The 22,660-nt window shown below is 42.5% G+C and overlaps 2 protein-coding genes across 2 annotated transcripts in view; one reads left to right on the forward strand and one right to left on the reverse strand.

Moving 5' to 3' along the window:
- DAP3 (death associated protein 3) overlaps positions 1 to 22,660 on the reverse strand; it is a 173,903-nt gene that overhangs the window by 60,504 nt on the left and 90,739 nt on the right. The window lies entirely within an intron of this gene.
- Positions 1 to 22,660, forward strand: part of ASH1L (ASH1 like histone lysine methyltransferase) — a 75,210-nt gene that overhangs the window by 44,955 nt on the left and 7,595 nt on the right. The window contains exons 7-24 of the mRNA XM_068415024.1: positions 1,273 to 1,367; positions 4,837 to 4,910; positions 6,461 to 6,506; positions 6,733 to 6,841; positions 7,245 to 7,451; positions 8,443 to 8,589; positions 9,554 to 9,662; positions 9,841 to 10,002; positions 10,202 to 10,296; positions 10,551 to 10,708; positions 12,383 to 12,535; positions 13,466 to 13,520; positions 13,623 to 13,755; positions 14,862 to 15,110; positions 16,517 to 16,603; positions 16,868 to 16,958; positions 21,487 to 21,625; positions 22,234 to 22,406. Coding sequence (XP_068271125.1) covers positions 1,273 to 1,367; positions 4,837 to 4,910; positions 6,461 to 6,506; positions 6,733 to 6,841; positions 7,245 to 7,451; positions 8,443 to 8,589; positions 9,554 to 9,662; positions 9,841 to 10,002; positions 10,202 to 10,296; positions 10,551 to 10,708; positions 12,383 to 12,535; positions 13,466 to 13,520; positions 13,623 to 13,755; positions 14,862 to 15,110; positions 16,517 to 16,603; positions 16,868 to 16,958; positions 21,487 to 21,625; positions 22,234 to 22,406 — 2,282 coding nt within the window. The remainder of the gene's footprint in view (positions 1 to 1,272; positions 1,368 to 4,836; positions 4,911 to 6,460; positions 6,507 to 6,732; positions 6,842 to 7,244; positions 7,452 to 8,442; positions 8,590 to 9,553; positions 9,663 to 9,840; positions 10,003 to 10,201; positions 10,297 to 10,550; positions 10,709 to 12,382; positions 12,536 to 13,465; positions 13,521 to 13,622; positions 13,756 to 14,861; positions 15,111 to 16,516; positions 16,604 to 16,867; positions 16,959 to 21,486; positions 21,626 to 22,233; positions 22,407 to 22,660) is intronic.

Below are 22,660 nucleotides of genomic sequence, written 5' to 3' on the forward strand. Positions count from 1 at the left end.
CCTGGTGGGCAAAGGAGCTGTGTTTGCCAAAGCAAATGAAATTAATTCGTGCCATCAGTAAACAGAGAGTCATATTCTTTAAAAACATGAAAATTCTTTCTTGTTTGAGGCAATGTTACTGCTTTTTTGTTAGCTTAGCTCTGTGTCCACCTGTGTACATGAAGTTAAATGCAAGTGTAATAATAACTAGAGCTTTGCCATGCAACTGTATTAAAAGGAGAGTTGTTTAATGGAGAGTATATACAGAATTTAGCTCAACAGAGCCCTCATTTCAGCAGCGTGCCTTAGCTTTTATTCCACTAAAATTTAACTTGTACTGGTCAAATAAGTACCAGAAATCCAGAAAGTGTTGGGAAGCACAAATTATTGCAATCCATCGGTTCGGTTTCTGACAAGTAATTACTTTCAGTTGTTGATATCTCTATCTCGAAATTTGTTTTTAACTTGTATTTTGCATTCACTGCTTAAACAATAATCCCATTTTTTATCGAATCAGCTTGCAGTTGTACGTCCAGATATTAAAATAAACCCCTTAAAAAACATAAGTAAACTTTGATAGGCTTCAATATAGTTTTAATCTTTGGTATGTTTAACATTTACAAGTCTCTTCTAAATGTTGCAGGGCCACAGTATTAAATATAACCACAGCAGTTTTTTCTTTCCGTGCTTTGTCAGTAGCCAAAAGGAGATGTTTATAAAAGACAGGTTACTGAGCAAGTGCTTTGACATCTGCCTGACCCATACAGACATTCTCATTCCATATTCCTATTTTTTCCATCCATAAAAGGGGCTTCTCGTTGCTTTTTTAACTCTAATTTCAGTTCTTTTCTTGCTTTCATTGATGAACAGCCTTCCAAAGAAGTAGCACATGAACATTTGCTCTTAGTAAATTAGGAAAGTGGGCACTGTAAGTGTAGAACATGTCAAATATCTAAACAGGCAACATCAGGTATGATTTGTTGAGCTTCTTTTATTTTTGTAATCTTAGTTATTACTTATAGATCACCTACTAAGAATTTTAAGTTGATGGTGTCTCGTTAGGTGTTGCCTGGATAGTAGTTATGGAGAAAAATCAAATAATGAGTTTTGAAATGGATGTGGTAAGCGTATTTGGCAATCAACCTGGAAATCAGTTTTTTTGGCCATTTCTGTTATTATTCTCTTGCCTGATGTTCTACATGTTCATGCCTTAATTAAAACAGAAAATGTGTTTTCTGCAGATGACAAGTGTTCCTCATTCTGATCTGTTTTTGTTGTCGCTGTCACCCACAGTCCGAAGAGCCGCCTCATACAACTAAAGAAAGAAAAGCTGGAGTACACCCCTGGAGAGCACGAGCACGGATTGTTTCCAGCCCCTATTCACGTTGGTGGGTACTTATGTGTGTTTGAGTTGTTGGGAAACAAGTATCACACTTCGGTGACATGGAAGGAGTCTGTTTGGGCTCCCCGAGCTCTCTGCCTCTCTCCTTTTTTTCTTTCCTTATTTCATCGCCTTGCCAGGTTACTCGTGGCTTTCAGCATATGAACTTTGCCAAAGGTCGTACTCATCTGTCTGTGTTGTTCAGTGTAAAAGTTTTACTCAAGAGAGACTTTTTTTTTTTTTTGTGCTACATGAACTTTGTTCACATTTGTTGTTTACCATAAGAAAATACCCGTCTAGTTTAAAACCTGCTTTAACTTCTATAATACTTGTGCCTAAATGCAGTACAGTAATCTCCTTTTCAAACTGATACTACAGTAGAATAGCCAATTATGACCATGTTAAATCTCAAAAACTAAGGATGCGATAATGAATTCCCCCATGTCACTTATGCTCTCTGTCTTTCAGCGTGGATAAAAGTGAGGTAGAATGAAAAACTTAGCTATTCTGCACGTTTTTATTTCATCCCCATTTTGCGATCTCAGGCAGAACAGAAATGAGGTTTAGGGCTTCTCTTTGCCTTCTGCAGCAAGAAGCCTTAACCTAAGGAACTGATGGAGTTCCAGGATGCTGTGAACAAGTCCAGTCCACTGCACTGGAGGGCCTGGAGGGGATGGCCGTGAGCTCCCAGACTTAATGTTTTTGCAGCTCATGTCATTTCCCAGGACAAACCAAGACTGATTTCTTTTTCATGTAATTGTTTCAGCTTTTAAACTGCTGTGATGTCTCACTTCAAGTGCTGTCACGCAAAGAGAGTTTGGGGAATTCCACATTGTTCAGTAGGAATATTTGTCCCATCAAATACAAATATTTAACGGGTTTTACTTCTTTAACTGAACTTGTTTTGCTCCATACACAACTTTTGACTTTCACAGAGAGGTAATAGCAGGCGAAGAGTTTGATCTGTGGGAATCAGTAACTGCAAAACAGGTTTCAGAACTGAAGGTGTTAATTTACATTCTCAAAAGTGTGACCTTTCTCAATTCCTTTTTGAATTGGGTCACATAACTCTGTTGCGCGACCGAACCATCTGTCGGGATGCTGAGGTTCAGCCTGCAGCGCCCCGAGCCCGTTCTCTTTTCTCTTCACGAGGCCCCGACCCTGCGTTTGTGTGTGCTAACAGACGTGAACAAGCTCCTGCACTGAAGATAAAGCTGCTTCAGTTACTCTGTGTCGGGTAGCTGGGGAGTGGTTTAACTGCGGAGCAGAGTTAACGAGGTTTAGGACTCCACCAGACTAGTGCCCACTTGACAAGGCTGGAGGGACCTTCCGTGCACGCCAGGCACGGTGCCAGGGCACCTGAAAGAGCCTTTTGTTTTGCCCGCTGAGGTCATAGAAGTGCAAGCAAATTCCCGGCAGATTTAGCTCTTTCCTGGAACCTGCTATGGATGAATAAAGCATTGAAAACGAAAAGTAATTTAGGAGTAAATTGTAAGGAAAACATTACAATTTGTATTTTCCAGCGGTGAGGGTATGTATGTGAATTTACGTGAAACCACAGGCTGTTGCTGGAGGAACGTAAAGGCACTTGTTAACATTTAGAAAAGCTGGGAAAATCAGACACGGGACTGACACCTCATCCTTAGTCACTTCTCGCTGCAGTTTTGTGACACACTATTCCAACAAAATGATAAGAGACCGTTTTCATCTTGGCTAGAACTAACTCAGCGCTTGTGTCAGACCTCAGGTCTTATGTTAACAAAGGATGTGATGGGTCAGTTTCCTTGTGGGGAGAGGTTAGGGGTGACAGCAGATGTTAGAATAGAGACAAATCACAGAATCACCGACTGGTTTGGGTTGGAAGGGACCTTAAAGATCATCTAGTTCCAACCCCCCTGCCACGGGCAGGGACACCTTTCCTAGACCAGGTTGCTCCAAACCCCCCATCCAACCTGGCCTTGGAAATAAGTTCCAGTTATTGCTGAAAATATGGATCATGTTGAAGTCTTTCCGAAACATTTAAGAACGTGTTTGCCAACTCTTGAGTTCATTCTTACATCTCTTTTGGTGTAGGAACACAGTGGATACTATTTTCAAAAGTAATGCAGTTTCTATGAGTACAATATTGTGGTTTTTACCATCTTGCATGAATTGTGCACACAGATTTTTTTGAATGCCTGTTTGTTCTCTGTGCTAAATCATTGTATTCACGTGTGCGCAGAAAAGCTCAGCAGAAAGTGTCAGCTTTGAGATTTCTGCACGGAGGTTACTAGTGTTCACTGTGAGGCAGAGGGTTGTGCTCAGTGTTGGCAGTTATTTGTTGTCCCTTTGGTAGCTCACATCCAGTGACCCGCCCTGCGTGAACACCCACAGCGTTCCTGGAGAGCAGCGTAGGGGAGAGCAGCGTAGGGGAAAGGGACCTGGGGGTCCTAGTGGACAGCAGGATGACCATGAGCCAGCAGTGTGCCCTTGTGGCCAAGAAGGCCAGTGGCATCCTGGGGTGTATTAGAAGGGGTGTGGTTAGCAGGTCGAGAGAGGTTCTCCTCCCCCGCTACTCTGCCCTGGTGAGGCCGCATCTGGAATATTGTGTCCAGTTCTGGGCCCCTCAGTTCAAGAAGGACAGGGAACTGCTAGAGAGAGTCCAGCGCAGAGCCACGAAGATGGTTAAGGGAGTGGAACATCTCCCTTATGAGGAGAGGCTGAGGGAGCTGGGTCTCTTTAGCTTGGAGAAGAGGAGACTGAGGGGTGACCTCATTAATGTTTATAAATATGTAAAGGGCAAGTGTCATGAGGATGGAGCCAGGCTCTTCTCAGTGACACCCATTGACAGGACAAGGGGCAATGGGTGCAAGCTGGAACACAGGAGGTTCCACATAAATATGAGGAAAAACTTCTTTACAGTGAGGGTGACTGAACACTGGCACAGGCTGCCCAGAGAGGTTGTGGAGTCTCCTTCTCTGGAGACATTCAAAACCCGCCTGGACGCATTCCTGTGTGACATGATCTAGGTAATCCTGCTCTGGCAGGGGGATTGGACTGGATGATCTTTCAAGGTCCCTTCCAATCCCTGACATTCTGTGTGATTCTGTGATTCCTGGCTCTGCTTTTAAGAGTTTAACTGTGACTGTTGGCGTTCGATGGCATCCGTAATGTTCAGTCCTCCAAGCAGAAGGCAGGTCCCCTCTGCCACCCACCTCACCAGGCATCTCGTGTCTAAGACAGCAGCTTTCCTCACTGTCGATACAGGTTTAAACCTGCCTACGACAACGGGGGGGGATGCAAAAGGTGGCGGCGTGGAGGGCTCTGCCCTGTGCTCACCACTAACAAACAAAATGTTCTGGGAGGATTCTGCTCTTCTGACTTCCAGGCGTCGAGAGGCCCTGTCAGAAGTTGGCGGTGGGCCCAGGAGCAGCCCTTTTTCCTCTCGGGGATATGTGAATGTGAGTGTGTGCGACTTACCAACCTTTTTGTTTCAGGAAAGTATCTCAGACAAAAGAGAATTGACTTCCAGCTGCCTTACGACATCCTCTGGCAGTGGAAACACAATCAGGTACGCGAGAAAAAGTTACTGGTTGCCAAGATTATGATCAGAAGTCTTAGAAAGAAAATAGCAGGTTTCTTATGTGAAAGCCGTGTTTATATATCCTGTATATTGATGAATATTCTTGTTGCTGCCACTGTATGAGGGGAAGAAAGGATTTGCATATGTATTTAATGGGAATCATTTCCATTATTCCATCTCTTGCAAAATAGCAATCCCGTGGGTTTGTGCTGAAAAAAAAAGTCATTAATTTTGCTGCAGACTTTTATTGTGGTAGTGTGCCTGCTTTCTGCAATGATCTTGTTTTAGACACGCCTCGGGAGAATTCAGATGTACTGCCAAGAGCACTGAGAAATTTCAGACCTTATTTTTCTTGGATCAGTCCCAGCAGAGTGGAATTTATTTTTCACTTGCAAGCTGAAATTTTCATACTGAGGAAAGAAGAGAAACTGTTTAACAGTCGCATTCTTTTTAAAGAGCTTTAAATATGTGCAAACCTAAAAATAGGAATATTTTTTTCCCTGAGAAGTTTCCACCAAGTGATTTAACACAGGATTTAAGGCTGGAGGGTAAATCTGTCCCCAGCTCTGCTGCAAGAAAGCGCTCGCAGACATGTAACTTCAGCATGTAAATGAGCAAGACAAATTCCCCAGTGGTTGTGGCTCCAGCTACTCTTTGTAACCCCACCAAAATCTGACCTAAAAATAATGATCGTTGTTGACACTTCAGCCGAGGATGGTTCCTTGCCATGTATTGAAGATTATTTACCTATCCTATCTATTCAGGATTCCATAAATAATAACTATATGTGATCTATTTCCTCGACATTTTCCATATCTACCTAGAATATTGAAAACCTTTACAGAGTAGTTTTGTTTGTACAATGGTTACAGAGTCTGTACGGTGTCCATCTGCCATGGATGTTACCGAGGGAAGGCTATTCATGCAGTAAACATGTGAAATATGTAATAATTTGAAATAATTCCTTAAAGCTTCTTTGAAAGGATGGAATGTATATGAAATTAGGAAATGGGATCTAAGCGTCCCTTTTCCCTCCAATCATCTGCATCTGCAGAAGTTTCTCTAATTAGAAGATGAATCTGCATATCTCTGGGCTGTAATCACAGTTTTGATAAGCACCTTAATTTTCCTTTTTTACTTTTTTAAGTGTTGGCACGTGGTAATTCCACCAAAGGTGCTTTCTCCGAAGTAGATTTGAATAATTCTTCTTCTTTTTGGTACTGACAAGAACAACGTTGTTCAGAATAGCCTGTCCTCATGATATCTGTTAATCCATATCTGTTTAGATAGTGTGGGAAGAATAAACAATATGTTAGAAAAACTGCTCAGCTAACTCCTTAAGCCTAAATTCTACTTATTCAGGTACTTTTTTTGACCTATTTGCTAACGTGGTCTGAGCCTAAAGAGGAGAATGCAGATGTATTTTCTAGTAAAGATTACAAAACTGTTATGTATGTACACAACGTAATTTCCCTGATTCTTTTGAGTAACAGATGCACTTATGCAATGGATTAAAATTTTCTTTCTCTTCCTTTTAGTTGTATAAAAAGCCAGATGTGCCACTTTATAAAAAAATCCGTTCTAGTAAGTAAAGTCTTGCTACTAAAATATGTTAACTGTGGAATTTTCACGTGACACCCCTCCTTTCTGTCATAGCCTTCACCCTACCAAAGACACTTCCACCTTCTTTCTTCGCTTTTTGTAATTGGAATGAAAATACTGTAGACAAATAGTTCTATTTTTTCACCTGGAAGGAATTCTTTTCCCTGTTTGGTTTTTTTTTTTCGTTGTGTTTTTTTTTTCTCTCCAGATGTCTATGTGGATGTAAAGCCTCTCTCTGGCTATGAGGCCACTACCTGCAATTGTAAGAAACCAGATGATGACAACGGAAAGGGCTGTGTGGAGGACTGTCTTAACAGGTTAGAAATAGGTTGACTGCCTACAACAAGAGAATTTCAATAAATGTGTTATTTCACATCAGCTAATAATATCTTAAGAGTTGTGCTGGGCGCAACCCCAGTAATAAAAGCACTGTTACAGAGCATGCAGGATAACTTTTTGTGCTGCTTGTATGCTCCCCCACCTCTTTCTTCAGAGAAAGATCCCATTAAAAGCTCCATTTTTCTCTTTGAATAGCAGTGGGAGCCAAGCTGTGAATCTTTGTATGAATTATACCTTGAAAACAAGAAGCATTTTAGTTCTTTAATAACTTTTGTTTAGCAGAGGAATTTTTTTTACTTTTTTTTTATTTTTTTGTCCTTGTATGATAGATCTAAAACTATGCCATTCACCTTCCTTTAACTGCTTTGTTTTTTGTTTTAGGATGATCTTTGCGGAGTGTTCACCAAACACCTGCCCTTGTGGTGAACAGTGCTGTAATCAGCGGATACAGAGGCATGAATGGGTGCAGTGCCTGGAGAGGTTCCGGGCTGAGGAGAAAGGATGGGGTATTCGAACCAAAGAACCCCTGAAAGCAGGACAGTTTATCATTGAATATCTGGGAGAAGTTGTTAGTGAGCAAGAATTCAGGTAGAAATATTTATTTGCTGCTTTAGCATGGAAGGCTCAATAAATGACTTTAGCATCTGTTATCATTGCTGAGAAATCCTTAGACAGAAACGAAGGGGAGAGCAGGGGGGGAAAAAAATGCTTTTGTGGTCCCAGCCACCCAAAGGATGGCTTCGAATTCAGCTTTTTTCATCAACCAAGTTTCTCTCAGTCAAATAGAGAGGAACGACCAGCGTTTGGAATACGTCATCTCCCACATCTGCTCTGTAAATGTCAAATGCCATTAGTGAATGTGAATTTGATATAATGATGAGTACTGTGCAGGGTTTGAACTGTGCAAGAGAGAATTGAGGGGCAGAAAGGGGCAGGGTAGGTATGAAATAAAAAGAATAAGTGGGAGCATTAATAAGCAATGGAAGAAAAATTATAGTCTTTTTAACTACATAACATCATAGGATAATTGAGATTGGAGGGATGTACTTGCTGCTCTGTGAGCTCCATCAGAAGACAAATGCACTCTTCTCATACAGAGATAACTGCTGACACAACTGACTCTTGTCACTTGCTCTCTTGCTAAGAAGAGGTAGCTGTAAACCACGGATGTCATTCCAGAACTGTCCCGTCCCAGATAATGAAAGGGAAAAGCTGATTGTTGTACACATGTGTACATATACACACCAAAGAATGTATACTTGCATTTTCTCTTCCATACACAGGTTATCAACATGAAATGTAGACAAATAATCTGCAGAACCCAAAAGGGAGCATTCCAGAAGAGCAAATTTCTAAATTCTAATCCAAGCTCTGTCAATGGCCTTGACTTATAAAAATAGGTATAATAATGGTTTTCCTCCATCTCTAGGTGTACGGTTCTATAAAATATAAAAGATTATAATTGTTTTTTCTTCGAACCCTCTCTCAGAATTCTTGAATGCACTATTACTATGTTACTCCCTGTTTGCTTTGCAGCAACAAGCAGAATCACAAATAACTTTCCTGTGTTGCTTCCTAGGAACCGGATGATTGAACAGTACCATAATCACAGTGATCATTACTGCCTGAATTTAGACAGCGGAATGGTGATAGATAGTTATCGGATGGGCAACGAGGCTCGTTTTATCAACCACAGCTGTAATCCTAACTGTGAGATGCAGAAATGGTAAGAAAAATATATTCTGTTTACTGGAAGACTGGTGACTAAGATCTAGATAACCAGATCATCTGAGAGAAACTGATCTAAAAACAGGGAGGGGAATCAAGCTGAACAGTGTAAATAATGTTTCCTATCATGCTTGCGTTGCACAAGAGAGGTAATGTAATGTTTTCAAGTGTTGGACGTCTTGGAGACAGGATCTAAGTTTTCTGGCAAGGCAAATCCGACGTTGTTTGTCGTACTGTTAACCTGCTGCAGATTTTGGAGCCTAGGTGGTGCCATAAAATAATCTAGGTGTATATATCCTTCTAGCAATTCATATATTTTTTTTAAAGCAGGCAAACAGGGAAGTAGTCTGATTTCAGCACACCCGGTGTCATATCAGTCCTATGTTATCAGAAGAAATGCAGTGCCAGACTAGTAGGAAGTATTTCTGAGAAATTCATAATGAATAATTTACCAGTGAAACAGCAGATGATCGTAATAGGAGTCAGCTGTGGTGGCAGGACAGCAGAGTAGCGTGTGATTCTCAGATAATTCTAGTGGATTTAAGCAATAGCCATCGAGTTTTAAATTTTAAAATCCAACACAAAAAATAAGTAAAAGAATTGGAGGGGCAATTAATTTTAGTACATTTTGTGAAATGAGGTGTGATGTTCGGTGTAAGCTTTTGATGTAGGGTGAGAGCCTGAATCTTGGCAGTCAATAAGTAGATCTGCTGTGGTAGCCAGTAGAGTTTGTAGCTTCTCTATTTGAAGCACAACTTCCTACACTTTGTAGATACTATATTCACTTTTTTGGCTTTCAAAGTTTATTGTAAGAGATAAACAAGAGAACAGTACAAATGAAGAACAAGCATAATCCAGGGCGCAGCAGAAGTGTTGCTTCCTGTCTCTAACACTTCCACTATGTGGGCAAAGACAATTTTCTTTTTAATTATTGGGGATATTTTATTGTATTTTCCCTGCAGGTCTGTTAATGGTGTTTACCGGATTGGATTGTATGCGCTTAAAGACATGCCTGCTGGTACTGAATTGACTTACGACTACAATTTTCATTCATTTAATGTTGAAAAACAGGTAAGGATCACAGTGCAAGACCTTGAAAAAACTCATCAAGGACAAACAGTTCTGTAAAGTCTTAAAAACCTTTTGTGTTCTATTTGACAGAACAGGTTCTTTATAATATTGAGAGATAATCTAAATGTTTTGGGTTTTATTTAAAATAATTTCTCTTTTTGTTTTCTCCCCCCAAAAGCAACTCTGCAAATGTGGTTTTGACAAATGCAGAGGAATAATTGGGGGTAAAAGTCAGCGGATGAATGGACTTTCAAGCAAAAGCAATCAGCCTGTGAGCACCCACAGAAGACCTGGACGGTCGAAAGAGAAAAGGAAGTCAAAGCACAAACTAAAGAAGAGAGTAAGTAGTAACAACAGCTTTTTTTTCATGGATAAAGCTTACTAGGAAATCAGTTTATGCCATCAGACCGAAAAACTGTGTATTTGTATATTTTAAACTACAGAGAAATGCTACAGGTTCTGTCTCAGGAACTACTTTTACTGCTTTGCTAAGTTCTTGGCACAGTTTTTCCTGTCTATCAGAATGATCTGTTTTCCAGAGGGGCCACATCCCTGAGGAACCCAGTGAAAGTGTGAACGCACCAACAAGGCTGACACCACAGCTTCAGATGAAGCCCATGTCTAACAGAGAAAGGTAAGGAATGAGTTCAGTGGGTTTTTCCTCAGAAATGGTGTGTTGTGCAAATGTTGAAATTCTTTATTTCTATAAGATAGGGCATCATGAAATGTCTGAGTAAGCAGTGCTTAGTTCTCCTTTAACCAATTCAGGTGGAATTCCTCCCCACTGACGTCAGAGGTGTACCTCTGAATATCTGTCTTTTGCCCCACGTTAAGGAATTAATTTCCCAGTAAGAAGGTGATTCTTGAATGCTTTTCTAATTTCTGTAGGAATTTTGTGCTAAAACACCATGTCTTTTTGGTACGAAACTGGGAAAAGATTCGACAAAAGCAAGAGGAAGTGAAGCACGTCAGTGACAATATCCATACCACGTCACTGTACAACCGCTGGAACGGAATCTGTCGAGATGACGGCAACATTAAATCTGGTGAGGCCAACACAGGTTCCTCAGGTTGCTACTTTGAGAACCTGTATGACATGCCCGTGAAGAGTTTGAGTAAGCTCTGTGTATAGATCGGATGTAGAGTTACCACAAGATCCATATATATTTTGTAATACGTACAGGGAATGCTATACAGATAACTGCCTATATATACCTATATATACCCATATAGCCTCACTACAAGAAAGACCTTGAGGTGCTGGAGCGAGTCCAGAGAAGAGCAACGAAGGTGGTGAAGGGTCTGGAGCACAAGTGTGATGGGGAGCGGCTGAGGGACCTGGGGGGGTTTAGCCTGGAGAAAAGGAGGCTGAGGGGAGACCTTCTCGCTCTCTACAACTACCTGAAAGGAGAGTGTGGTGAGGTGGGGGTTGGTCTCTTCTCCCAAGTAACAAGTGATAGGATGAGAGGAAAGGGCCTCAAGCTGCCCCAGGGGAGGTTTAGGTTGGAGATCAGGAACAATTTCTTCCCCAAAAGGGTTGTCAAGCACTGGCACAGGCTGCCCAGGGCAGTGGTGGAGTCCCCATCCCTGGGGGGATTTAAAAGCCGTGTAGATGTGGTGCTGAGGGCCGTGGGTTAGTGTTGGCCTTGGCAGTGCTGGGTTAACGGTTGGACTCAATGATCTTAAAGGTCTTTTCCAACCAGAACGGTTCTATGATTCTATATGTGTTTAGAATCACAGAGTGGTTTCAGTTGGAAGGGACCTTAAAGATCATCCAGTTCCAACCCCCCTGCCATGGGCAGGGACACCTTCCACTAGACCAGGTTGCTCCAAGCCCCATCCAACCTGGCCTTGGAACCTGACATACATACACAGACCACCTGGTTTGTGTATGTGTGCCCTTACCTTTCTATAGCAGGGTAAGACAGAAGATCTTTCACTGTTTCAATGTATTTTTTGCGTTACGGGATTCTGCAATTTCCTCTGAAACGCTTCATGCTATTTTCTTAAGAAAGAGAAGTTTGTGCTATATAAACCATTTGTCTGGTTGCTGGATTCATTTGTGTTCCTCCAGCAGCCCTGATGTCTCTCAAGTCCTGGTAGAAGTTCTCATGTCTTGCATTTCATCAAGAGTGGTTTATCAGAGGAGGAGGAGGAGGATATTTACCATTTGCCATGATTGGAGCCTTACAGAGAAGGGCCCTTTTCTGCTTCCTGTATCCCTGGACCAGAAACAGTTCCGCTGACTTTGAAAATTGTCATTTATCCTCATAATTCGATGGATTTTAGGCCTTCAGAGAACAAAGCTTTTTGGCATGCAGTCAGTTATGGGAATGGGACAAAATATGACTATCAGAAAAAAAAATATTAATCCGGCTCCAAAAAATAGCACTATTCATAGGAACATAATCTTCACAGCCATGCAGGATTTGGTCCCCGCTGTCAGGTGCATGAGAAGTGAGTATTTTGGGTGAATTCAATGACATGCTGTATTTACTCCAGCAACATAAAATACTTCGATAACCAGCTTAACCATTTAGATGAGCTATAAGCACTGAGAGACAACTTGGGAATACAAAACTGAAGCCTTTTACTGTTACAGTAGCTTAGAAAACATGTTAATTTTAGTAATTGGTGGTGGAGTTGTTGGATCGGAAAAGATGCTGTAATTTGATCTTCAATTTTTTGTTTAGAGAGAATTGCTTTCTGCCCTCTTTCAGATGTCTTCATGACCCAGTTTTCAGCGCTTCAGACCTCCCGCTCTGTGAGAACACGACGCTTGGCTGCAGCTGAAGAGAATATTGAAGTGGCTCGTGCTGCCCGCCTAGCACAGATCTTCAAAGAAATATGTGATAGCATCATATCCTATAAAGGTGAAGGTGACACTCCTAAAAAAATCTCCATGGAGACTTTTTCAACCTGGGGTACAATGGACTCTGAATAGAAAATACTAGAAAAAAAAGAGTTTGTTTCAGGATGTTAAATAACCTCTTTTTTTAATTTTTTTTTTGCTCCTTTCTCCTGCTACCAGTAATCACTTTGCTTTGTCCTCAACCCCTTCCTCTGCCACCAGAATCTGCAGATGTTGCTATCCTTTTATATTGATTTTTCAGTAGTTCAGCAAAATGGTGCAATGGACAGAATTGCAAGGAAACTATCCTCTATTTTGATACATGTAGCCAGATTACAGCCACCAACTTCTAGAAATGCAAAAGCATTTCAATTCCCTGTGCCTCAGATGGTAGAACCTTTTTTTAACGTAGCTTGAATGTTGTTAGTTACTTGTCTTTTTAAGTTTTACTCAAGTAAAACTTGAGTCCGGAGGAGGCCACGGAGATGATCTGAGGGCTGGAGCCCCTCTGCTATGGAGACAGGCTGGGAGAGTTGGGGCTGTTCAGCCTGGAGAAGAGAAGGCTCCAGGGAGACCTTCTAGCACCTTCCAGCACCTGAAGGGGCTACAGGAAAGCTCGAGAGGGATTTTTTACAAGGGCATGGAGTGATGGGACGAGGGGGAACAGTTTTAAACTGAAAGAGGGGAGATTGAGATGAGATCTGAGGAAGAAATTCTTTGCTGTGAGGGTGGTGAGAGCCTGGCCCAGGTTGCCCAGAGCAGCTGTGGCTGCCCCCTCCCTGGCAGTGTTCAAGGGCAGGTTGGATGGGGCTGGGAGCAACCTGGTCTGGTGGAAGGTGTCCCTGCCCGTGGCAGGGGGCTTGGAACTGAATGGGCTTTAAGGTCCCTTCCAGCCCAAACCAGTCTGTGATTCTATAAGTAAATGTTGCTAAACTGTGTGTTCCTGTTACAGATTCCTCCAGGCAGGCTCTTGCAGCTCCCCTCCTGAACCTGCCCCCGAAGAAAAAGTAAGTACTTGCTTCTGAGAGCAACCCATAGTTTTCTATAGTGGATTTGCACAGCTTTGAAATGCTAGTGAAAATGACATTGTGCCTACATTCCCATTTTAGAAACGCAGACTATTATGAAAAGATCTCTGACCCATTGGACCTCGCCACAATTGAGAAACAGATCTTGACTGGCTATTATAAAACTGTGGAAGCTTTTGATGGCGACATGCTGAAGGTCTTCCGGAATGCAGAGGTGAGGCTCTCTCTGGCCTTAAAGCTATTGTGTAGACAGTGGGTTATACCCTAGTTTAATGCTGAAACATTTTAATTTACTGAAACACAGAAAGTTCCATCTGAATATGAGGGAAAACGTCTTTACTTTGAGGGTGACAGAGCACTGGAACAGGCTGCCCAGGGAGGGTGGGGAGTCTCCTTCTCTGGAGGTATTCAAAACCTGCCAAGACACAACCCTGTGCAACGTGCTCTGGGTGACCCTGCTTGGGCAGGGGGTTGGACTGGATGATCTCCAGAGGTCCCTTCCAGCCCGAACCATTCTGTGAATCCGTGAATGCTCTTGCTGACTTACAGTAATAAAAGAAGAAAAAATATTTTAGAGAAAGATAACTTCTGATGATCCTTTTCTGATGAGCAGACATTGATAGTAATTCATGTGCTTCAGCTTACTCTTAGTGCTTTTTGGTTGCCTTAGGTCAGAGAAACAGAAGGTCAAGAACATGCATGAATAGCTAACCTAAAGAAATTTCAGTACCTTTTAGAAGAGGTACATTGTTCTTCGGTGTCACATGTAAGATACATGGACCTGCTGTTCAAAATAAGGAAGTAGATTGAGAGGTGTATGCCATCTGGAGAAGAGGAGGCTCAGAGGTGACCTTATTGCAGTCTACAACTACCTGAAGGGAGGTTGTAGTGCAGTGGGAGTCGGCCTCTTCTCCTGGGCAACCAGCGCTAGGACAAGAGGACACAGCCTCAAGCTTGGCCAGGGGAGGGTCAGGTTGGACATTAGGAAGCATTTCTTCTCAGCAAGGGTCATTAGCCATTGGAAGGGGCTGCCCAGGGAGGTGGTGGAGTCACCATCTCTGGAGGGGTTTAAGAAAAGCCTGGCCATGGCCCTTAGTGTCCTGGTCTAGTTGCCATGGTGGTGTCAGGGCAATGGTTGGACTCGATGATCCCAGAGGTCTCTTCCAACCTGATTGATTCTGGGATTCTGTGATTCTGTCTGTTGGTGGATGCAGCTTACATGCAGACACCTTTAAGGGTGCATACAGACAGGAGGAATGCACCAAAAGCGTGGAACCTGGAAACAAAATTTTTTTGTTTCTGTGTTTTGTTTTTATTCAGAAATATTACGGCAGAAAATCTCCCACTGGGCGTGATGTGTGCCGGCTACGGAAAGCGTATTACAATGCTCGCCATGAGGCGTCTGCCCAAATTGATGAAATCGTGGGAGAAACAGCAAGTGAAGCTGACAGCAGCGAGACATCGGTCTGTGAAAAAGAAAATGGGCATGAGAAGGACGAGGATGTGATCCGTTGCATTTGTGGCCTTTACAAAGATGAAGGACTCATGATCCAGTGTGAAAAGTGCATGGTGAGGCAGGGGAAACACAAAATGGAGCCTGGTGGTCTTTCTCTATTCTCTGTAATGAGTGGAACTTCTGCCAGCAGATTCCATGTAGCTAATAGCTTTAATTACCTCTTCAGACCTTCATTTCCTCTCCGAAAGAATTGAGAGATTCTGTTTTCACAGAGGAAAAGTGGTGTTCTCCAGGGCTCAGTATTGGGGCCAGTTCTCTTTAATACCTTTATCAATGATCTGGACGAGGGGATCGAGTGCACCCTCAGTCAGTTCACAGATAACAGCAAGTTGGGTGGGAGTGTTGATCCACTTGAGGGCAGGAAGGGTCTGCAGAGGCACCTGGACAGACTGGATCAATGGGCCGAGGCCACTGTGTGAGGTTCAACAAGGCCAAGTGTCGGGTCCTGCACTTGAGGCACAACAACCCCCCGCACCGCTACAGGCTGGGGGAAGAGTGGCTGGAAAAGGACCTGGGGGTGTTGGTCGATGGCGGCTGAATATGAGCCAGCAGTGTGCCCAGGTGGCCAAGAAGGCCACCAGCAGCCTGGCTTGTGTCAGCATTAGTGTGGCCAGCAGGACTAGGGCAGGGATCGTCCCCCTGTGCTCGGCACTGGTGAGGCCGCACCTCGAATCCTGGGGTCAGTTTTGGGCCCCTCACGACAAGAAAGACCTTGAGGTGCTGGAGCGAGTCCAGAGAAGGGCAACGAAGGTGGTGAAGGGTCTGGAGCACAAGTGTGCTGGGGAGCGGCTGAGGGACCTGGGGGGGTTTAGTCTGGAGAAAAGGAGGCTGAGGGGAGACCTTCTCGCTCTCTACAACTGCCTGAAAGGAGGGTGTGGTGAGGTGGGGGTTGGTCTCTTCTCCCAAGTAACAAGCGATAGGATGAGAGAAAACGGCCTCAAGTTGCCCCAGGGGAGGTTTAGGTTGGAGATCAGGAACAATTTCTTCCCCGAAAGGGTTGTCAAGCCCTGGCACAGGCTGCCCAGGGCAGTGGTGGAGTCCCCATCCCTGGGGGGATTTAAAAGCCGTGTAGATGTGGTGCTGAGGGCCATGGGTTAGTGGTGGCCTTGGCAGTGCTGGGTTAACGGTTGGACTCGATGATCTTAAAGGTCCTTCCCAACTAAAGCGATTCTGTGATTCTATGAAATGCAACTTGCATTTCTATGTAGAGGTGGTCGCACTTTTCTGAAACTGCCAGTAACTCCTGTCTTTAACCGAGCAGAATTTAAACAGTCTGGGGCTTTCACACAAACAGTTGCATGGGCATCTTGTCTCTCTTCTGACACAGTGTGAAGTAGTTCAAAGAAAATCTTGATTTTCCTTTGGGAGGCTTGTTTTCTTGCTTTCCATACCACTTTTGAGAATATGCAATTTGTAAATAAAATCAGAATTTCTAATTAGGTTGTATCTGTTTTTCTAGGTCTGGCAGCACTGTGACTGTATGGGGGTGAATTCTGACGTTGAACACTACTTGTGCGAGCAGTGTGAACCTCGATCTGTGAACAGGGTAAAAGAAAAAGTGTCCTCTTCATTCCTACAGTTATAAACTTAAAGCAGCTCTTGCATTTATATTTCTTGAGATTGGCAAGACCAGTGTGGGATTCTCACTTGATAGTGTAGCTTCCTTGGTTTAGGTTTAATCACGTTAAGAGTCAATTTTTCTTCTCTATCCACTTCTGCATATTTCCAGAAGGATGTCAGCCCCATTTTTGCACTGATCATGGTGAGGGTCTCAGAATTTCCTTCTTTTTTTCTTGCTTTTTTCATCCAGGAGGTTCCCATGATTCCTCGTCCCCACTACGCCCAGCCTGGCTGTGTTTATTATATATGTTTGTTACGGGATGATCTGCTGCTGCGCCAAGGTATGTGCTAACTCTGGTGGCTGCTGGGATTTCCATCAGATAAGAACATACAGAGATTTCTGGCATCACCCTGTTTTGAAATGCTTTTATCTTTTTACAAGTAGAAAGCTGCACTCTTTGCTGTTATGGGAGTGACACACGGTAAGAGTTCTCACAGGCTGGTTGATGAAGAAATATTAATTACCTTTAGCACAGATAAAGCTCTCCTGGCTGTAGAAGGGAGGTGCTGAGCCAACTTGTGGTAGTTAACATTCAGGATTAAAGGCAAAGGTGGCTCTTAGGCCTTCAGTATTTTAGTGTAGAATGGTCATCAAAACATCCGACTCATTGCTTGTTTATTCCCTAAACTGTATCTTTCTGGACATTACTTTAAAGCCCTCAATCTTTCAGAGGCAGCTACACAGCCACACAGTTCAGTTCACTGATTATTATTATTATTTTTTATTTCATCCTACAGATACACACAAGGTTAGAAAGAAGCCTATATAATTATTTAGAGAACTGCTCTTGAATGAGTAAAACCACTTGGTGTGTTTGCTGGAGGGGAATGGGAGAGTCTTCAGGAAAGTGGAGAATTAAAAAGGTCAAAGAACACTGTATTCTTTATCCCATCTGCAGGATTCTAGAGTTTGCATTCAGTCTTCCTTTCTCATTGTTGCTCTGCATTGTCTGTCCTGTCTAGATCTCAGCCATGTGATTTTCTCATTTCTTGTTTTTTTGCTGGGTTCTTTGCCGAAGACTAACTCACTTTCTAGGGTTGTATCAGTACTTGCTTTTATGTTTTCTGTTAAAATGGATTATGTTTTAGCTGGGCTTTGTGGCATCTTCCAGTCATTCATAGCATTAAGGTAATATGCCACAACACATTATGTTTCACTCACGTACCTCTAATCTGATCTTGGTGGCTTTAATTAGAGAAACGTCAGTCCTTACGCAGCTAAACTCCGTGTACCGTGACCGAACTACCACTGTTAGGCACCAAATCCCTCTGCAGTTACAGGGAATGGATTAAGCAAGGTGTGTACCCAGAAGGTGCTAGAAAGGAATACACAGCTACAGTAGAAAAAGGAGAATCACAGAATCACAGAATGTCAGGGATTGGAAGGGACCTCGAAAGATCATCCAGCCCAATCCCCCTGACGGAGCAGGATTACCTAGATCATATCACACAGGAACGCGTCCAGGTGGGTTTTGAATGTCTCCAGAGAAGGAGACTCCACAACCTCTCTGGGCAGCCTGTGCCAGTGTTCAGTTACCCTCACTGTAAAGAAGTTTTTCCTCATATTTATGTGGAACCTCCTGTGTTCCAGCTTGCACCTGTTGCCCCTTGTCCTGTCAAGGGATGTCACTGAGAAGAGCCTGGCTCCATCCTCATGACACTTGCCCTTTACATATTTATAAACATTAATGAGGTCACCCCTCAGTCTCCTCCAAGCTAGAGACCCAGCTCCCTCAGCCTCTCCTCATAAGGGAGATAAAAATAAGGGAGAAATCCGTGGAGTCTCAAGTTCTCCACCAAAAGTTCTGAGGCACGTGTTGTGTATTAGAAAAGAAGCTGATCTTGCAATAAAGACTACAAGTGCAATTTTGAGACCATTGCCTTCCTGTGTAAGTTGGTCCACCCTCACTGCTGGGGAGCTGTGTCTGTACGTTAAATTAGTTTGTCTTCCAGTTCCAAGCTTGAGAACTCATGGTTTTGAGGAACAAGGCTGAAAAGCTTCCAACTGTGTGAGTGCACACGCTTGACTGTGAACAAATCCCTCTAAATAAGCGAGGGTTCTTCAGTCTCTGATCGGAGGATTTTTTTTTTAATTTCTTGACAATTCTACTTGAGGTAGGTGAGTTATATACTACAGACGTGCTTCCTCTTCAAAAATTACCTAGCACATAAAACCAGGAGATAACACAAATAAATCTTATCAATTGGTCCGTGACATCCTGCAGAGTGACCAAGGAATTCTGCCTCAGGTGATAAACAGACGTCAAAATGGATCTTGGAAAACCCACGTAGCCAGAAACCGTCGTGTATCATTATCTCTGATGCACCAGCAATAGCAGCAGCATTTCTTCCTTGAAAACACAGAACTATAAACTCATTTTTCGAGGCAGAGGGGTAGCTATTTCAGTAGTTAGTAATGTCTGGATAAACTCGAATTGAAATCCAGCTTCCCGATCCTTAGGGCAAGAGAGTATCCGTGTGCATTTCTTCCTGAGTACTCCTTTTTTACTTAGGTACAATGAGTACTAGTTGCATTATTCTCACTGAAGAGGTAGGAAAGAAGAGTTGAAAGGAGCTAATTTGAAATAACAGCCAAAAATAAGTGGTTTTATTTACATTCTGCTTGGGGCCAGCAGCTGCTCTCAGCGTGTACCTTTTTTTTCTCTATGAATCTTTTAAAGAAATCAGAGAGGTGGGTTCCTTAAAAGTAATCCTTAACTTAGTAAGATGAAGATGATGTTATGCCAGCTTTAGTTCAGGTAGTAAGGAGAGCTGGTACAGTGGGTGAGTACAGGCTGATCACGAGCAAATACACGCTGAATCCTTGAAGAGCTTGCTCTCTGCTAGCTTACGTGCAAGCCGATATCATTCTGTCTTCAGTCCATTTTTAACTTAATCAAGCTGGAATAAAACTCACTCTCCTTCCTACAGCTACTGCTTCTATTTGTTTAATAGCGATCCTGGTATACTGGAAGGTTTAAACGCTCGCTCCGTGGTTGTAGGCAGACGTCAGTGCCCATATGGCCCGTGTCATCCCTGTTTTAAATCAGGATGTTTTTAACGTCGTACTCCACTGTCACAGTGACAGGTGACAACATAAAACCTTAAAGCGATTTTTACGTATAAGGAGTCCTTAGGAGCATCTTTTAAACTTACACAAGATTGAAAAATGAGATTATGTGTATGAAAATATAACGACACGTCGTTAACTTTCATCCTAAACTTGGCTGTAAGCTAAGGGAGAACAAAACTGAGGTGTTCATGAACCTGGGGCCACACGGTGCTTGGTGGTTCCCCAGCATCTTTTTACTTAGCTGTGGAAGTAACAGAGACTGAACCTGCTCGTTAATTAAATAACAGTAACGTACATGGAAGGAAAATAGGCATAACTGCACATACACAAAAATAGGTGTGTTCTTGGGGAAAACAAATCCTGGAGTCATTGCAATTTAATGGATACATCAGAGAAATGAATGAAAAAGGCAAACTGAATGTTAGGAATTATTACGAACAAAATAGAATAAGTCATTTTACGGTGTGTCTGTCTCTTGCGTGCTGTGTACTGTTCTTGCCACCCCATCTCAAAAAGTGTATCTTTCTACTTGTAAAAACAAGCACGATGACAAGGATAATCAGATACGAAACATCTTTGCTGTGAGCAGAGTCTACGCAGGTGATTTGAGGGTGATATGATAAAGATCTGTGAAATCACGAGCGGTGTAGGGAAGTGCAACGGTGTAGAAATTAGGGAACAAACACTGAAGTCAGCAGGCAGCATATTTAAACAATCAGAAGTATTTATTCCCAAAAACTAGAATTTTATGCTGTATGACCTTTGATTTACCCAGGGTAGTTTTTCTTAAGAAAAACACTTTTCTTTTATGTTTTTATTTTTTTCCTTTTATGTTTTTATTTTTTCTTTAAGTTTTTATGACTTGGGACCTCCCAAGTTTTTGTTCGTTGTGCAATAAATAACAGAAAAGAGGGAAATTATTTTTAAATACTATATACTAAAGCCAACGATATTTTCAGTAATACTTTGAGTTTCCCAAATGCTCTCTCTGAGACTCTTCAGGTTCTTTGTGAACATGATTGATTAAGGCTTTTTCCCTCTCAAATGATAGTCATTGTCACAAAAAAGGTGCAGTATACAAGTAAGAATGGCACTCAAGTCTGGGGGGTGGAGAGGGGGTACTTTTAATGCCGTTTCACAGATCAGAGCAGAGAAATTAAAGAGTTAATTCACTCTTGGGACGAAATGAATAAATAGAAGTTCAGGCTGCACTAGGAAAGACTTTTTTAGTTGCCAGGCCTAATTTCATTCAGCCCTTTTGGAGTTCTTTTTACCTTTGCTGAGCTATGTGTCTTATTTGAGTTCTGCTGGAATAATCAAAGGCTTGGGGCTTCTCGATCAGTGATTTATTTCCTTAATAATAATCTAAGTATCTTCTCTCTTAAATCTTCAAGATTTATTCTTTAAATATTGCAGCTATCACTAATTTCTACACGTTTTCCTAATCAAAACATACTTTATTACGTATGCTGCAGTCTGTCATAATTTATCTTGATTCATTACACATTATTATTTTCAGTCTGGGTTTAGTTCTTGCTATAAAACTTTTGTGACAATGATCAAGGTAACCTTTCCTCCTTTGGTGGATTCTGCATTGGTTTTGCATCGCTCTCCACAATTCAGCATCAGGTAGCTCTGTCACGTTAAGTTTTAATGAAACCATTTACTCCTCTATTTTCGGTGTGCTGCACTCACGAAACGTTCTTTACGGGTGTGTATTTTGTGCCTATTGCCAGGTGATTGTGTTTACCTGATGCGAGACAGCCGTAGAACTCCAGATGGACACCCTGTCCGGCAGTCCTACCGGCTGCTGTCCCACATCAACAGGGAGAAACTCGATATTTTCCGCATTGAAAAACTCTGGAAAAATGAGAAGTATGTTCAAGGCATCTTTTGAATTTGAGACTTGCCCTATCCCTGTCTGTCAAACCACAGTAATTTTGTGGAAGTCTTGTCATAGCTTAAAAACACAGGGCTGAACACGGTTCGGTGACAAAGGCTTGATGATTTCCCGCTTGTCTCTGCTTGTGCTCCACGACTGCGAAGTCAAAACGTGTAAGGTTGGAGGTTTAAGCAAGGGCTAAGAGATAGAAGCTGATGCACTTTCCTCCCTGTTGGAATAGGCTGAGAATACACCCTGAGAGCCGAGCTGGCTCAGCTAACGATCACTGCCTTGCTAAGCCCCTGTAACGTGATTTAATGCCTATGCTCCATAGATAGCAGCGCTGTAAGTCTGCCGTGTTCATAAAAATCACACTGGGAGTGTTTCCACTTACTGACGGGGATAAATAATGTGTAATATTCATGTGACTTCGCTTTTCATCACAGTCGTTGCAAAAGTGCAAGGTAGATAATTCAAAATAAAGTGGAGGGTGTTAAGTTGTAATTAAGGCTTATAGAAGTAAGGCTTAAGTTGCATTAAGGGCTTATAGAAACAGTCTTTGTTTTTTTCCTTCCATTTTCTCTTACCTTTCCACCTTCAGAGAGGAGCGGTTTGCATTTGGTCATCATTATTTCCGTCCACATGAAACACATCATTCCCCTTCTCGGAAGTTTTATCACAACGAGCTCTTCCGGGTGCCGTTGTATGAAATTATCCCCTTAGAGGCTGTGGTGGGAACGTGCTGTGTTCTTGACCTGTACACCTACTGCAAAGGTAAGGAGACTTAACGGGATGAGAAATTAAATAGAATACACCTTTCTAATAACTTGGGAAGTGTGCTAAAATAGGTACTGCTGTAAAAAAGGCAGTAGCCAATGTTTACAGGCTGGGCAAGCACTGGGGCAGCGAAGAGAGAGCAGCAGGGTGGGATTGTGGTGGGCACAGAAGAGAAAGCGATGGCAGTTGATAATAGTTTTTTTAAAAGTTTGGGTACTATCTGATTAGAATATACAGGTTTTCCTCTTAAA

Source organism: Nyctibius grandis, chromosome 17 (assembly GCF_013368605.1).
Source record: "Nyctibius grandis isolate bNycGra1 chromosome 17, bNycGra1.pri, whole genome shotgun sequence".
Lineage (NCBI taxonomy): Eukaryota > Metazoa > Chordata > Aves > Nyctibiiformes > Nyctibiidae > Nyctibius > Nyctibius grandis.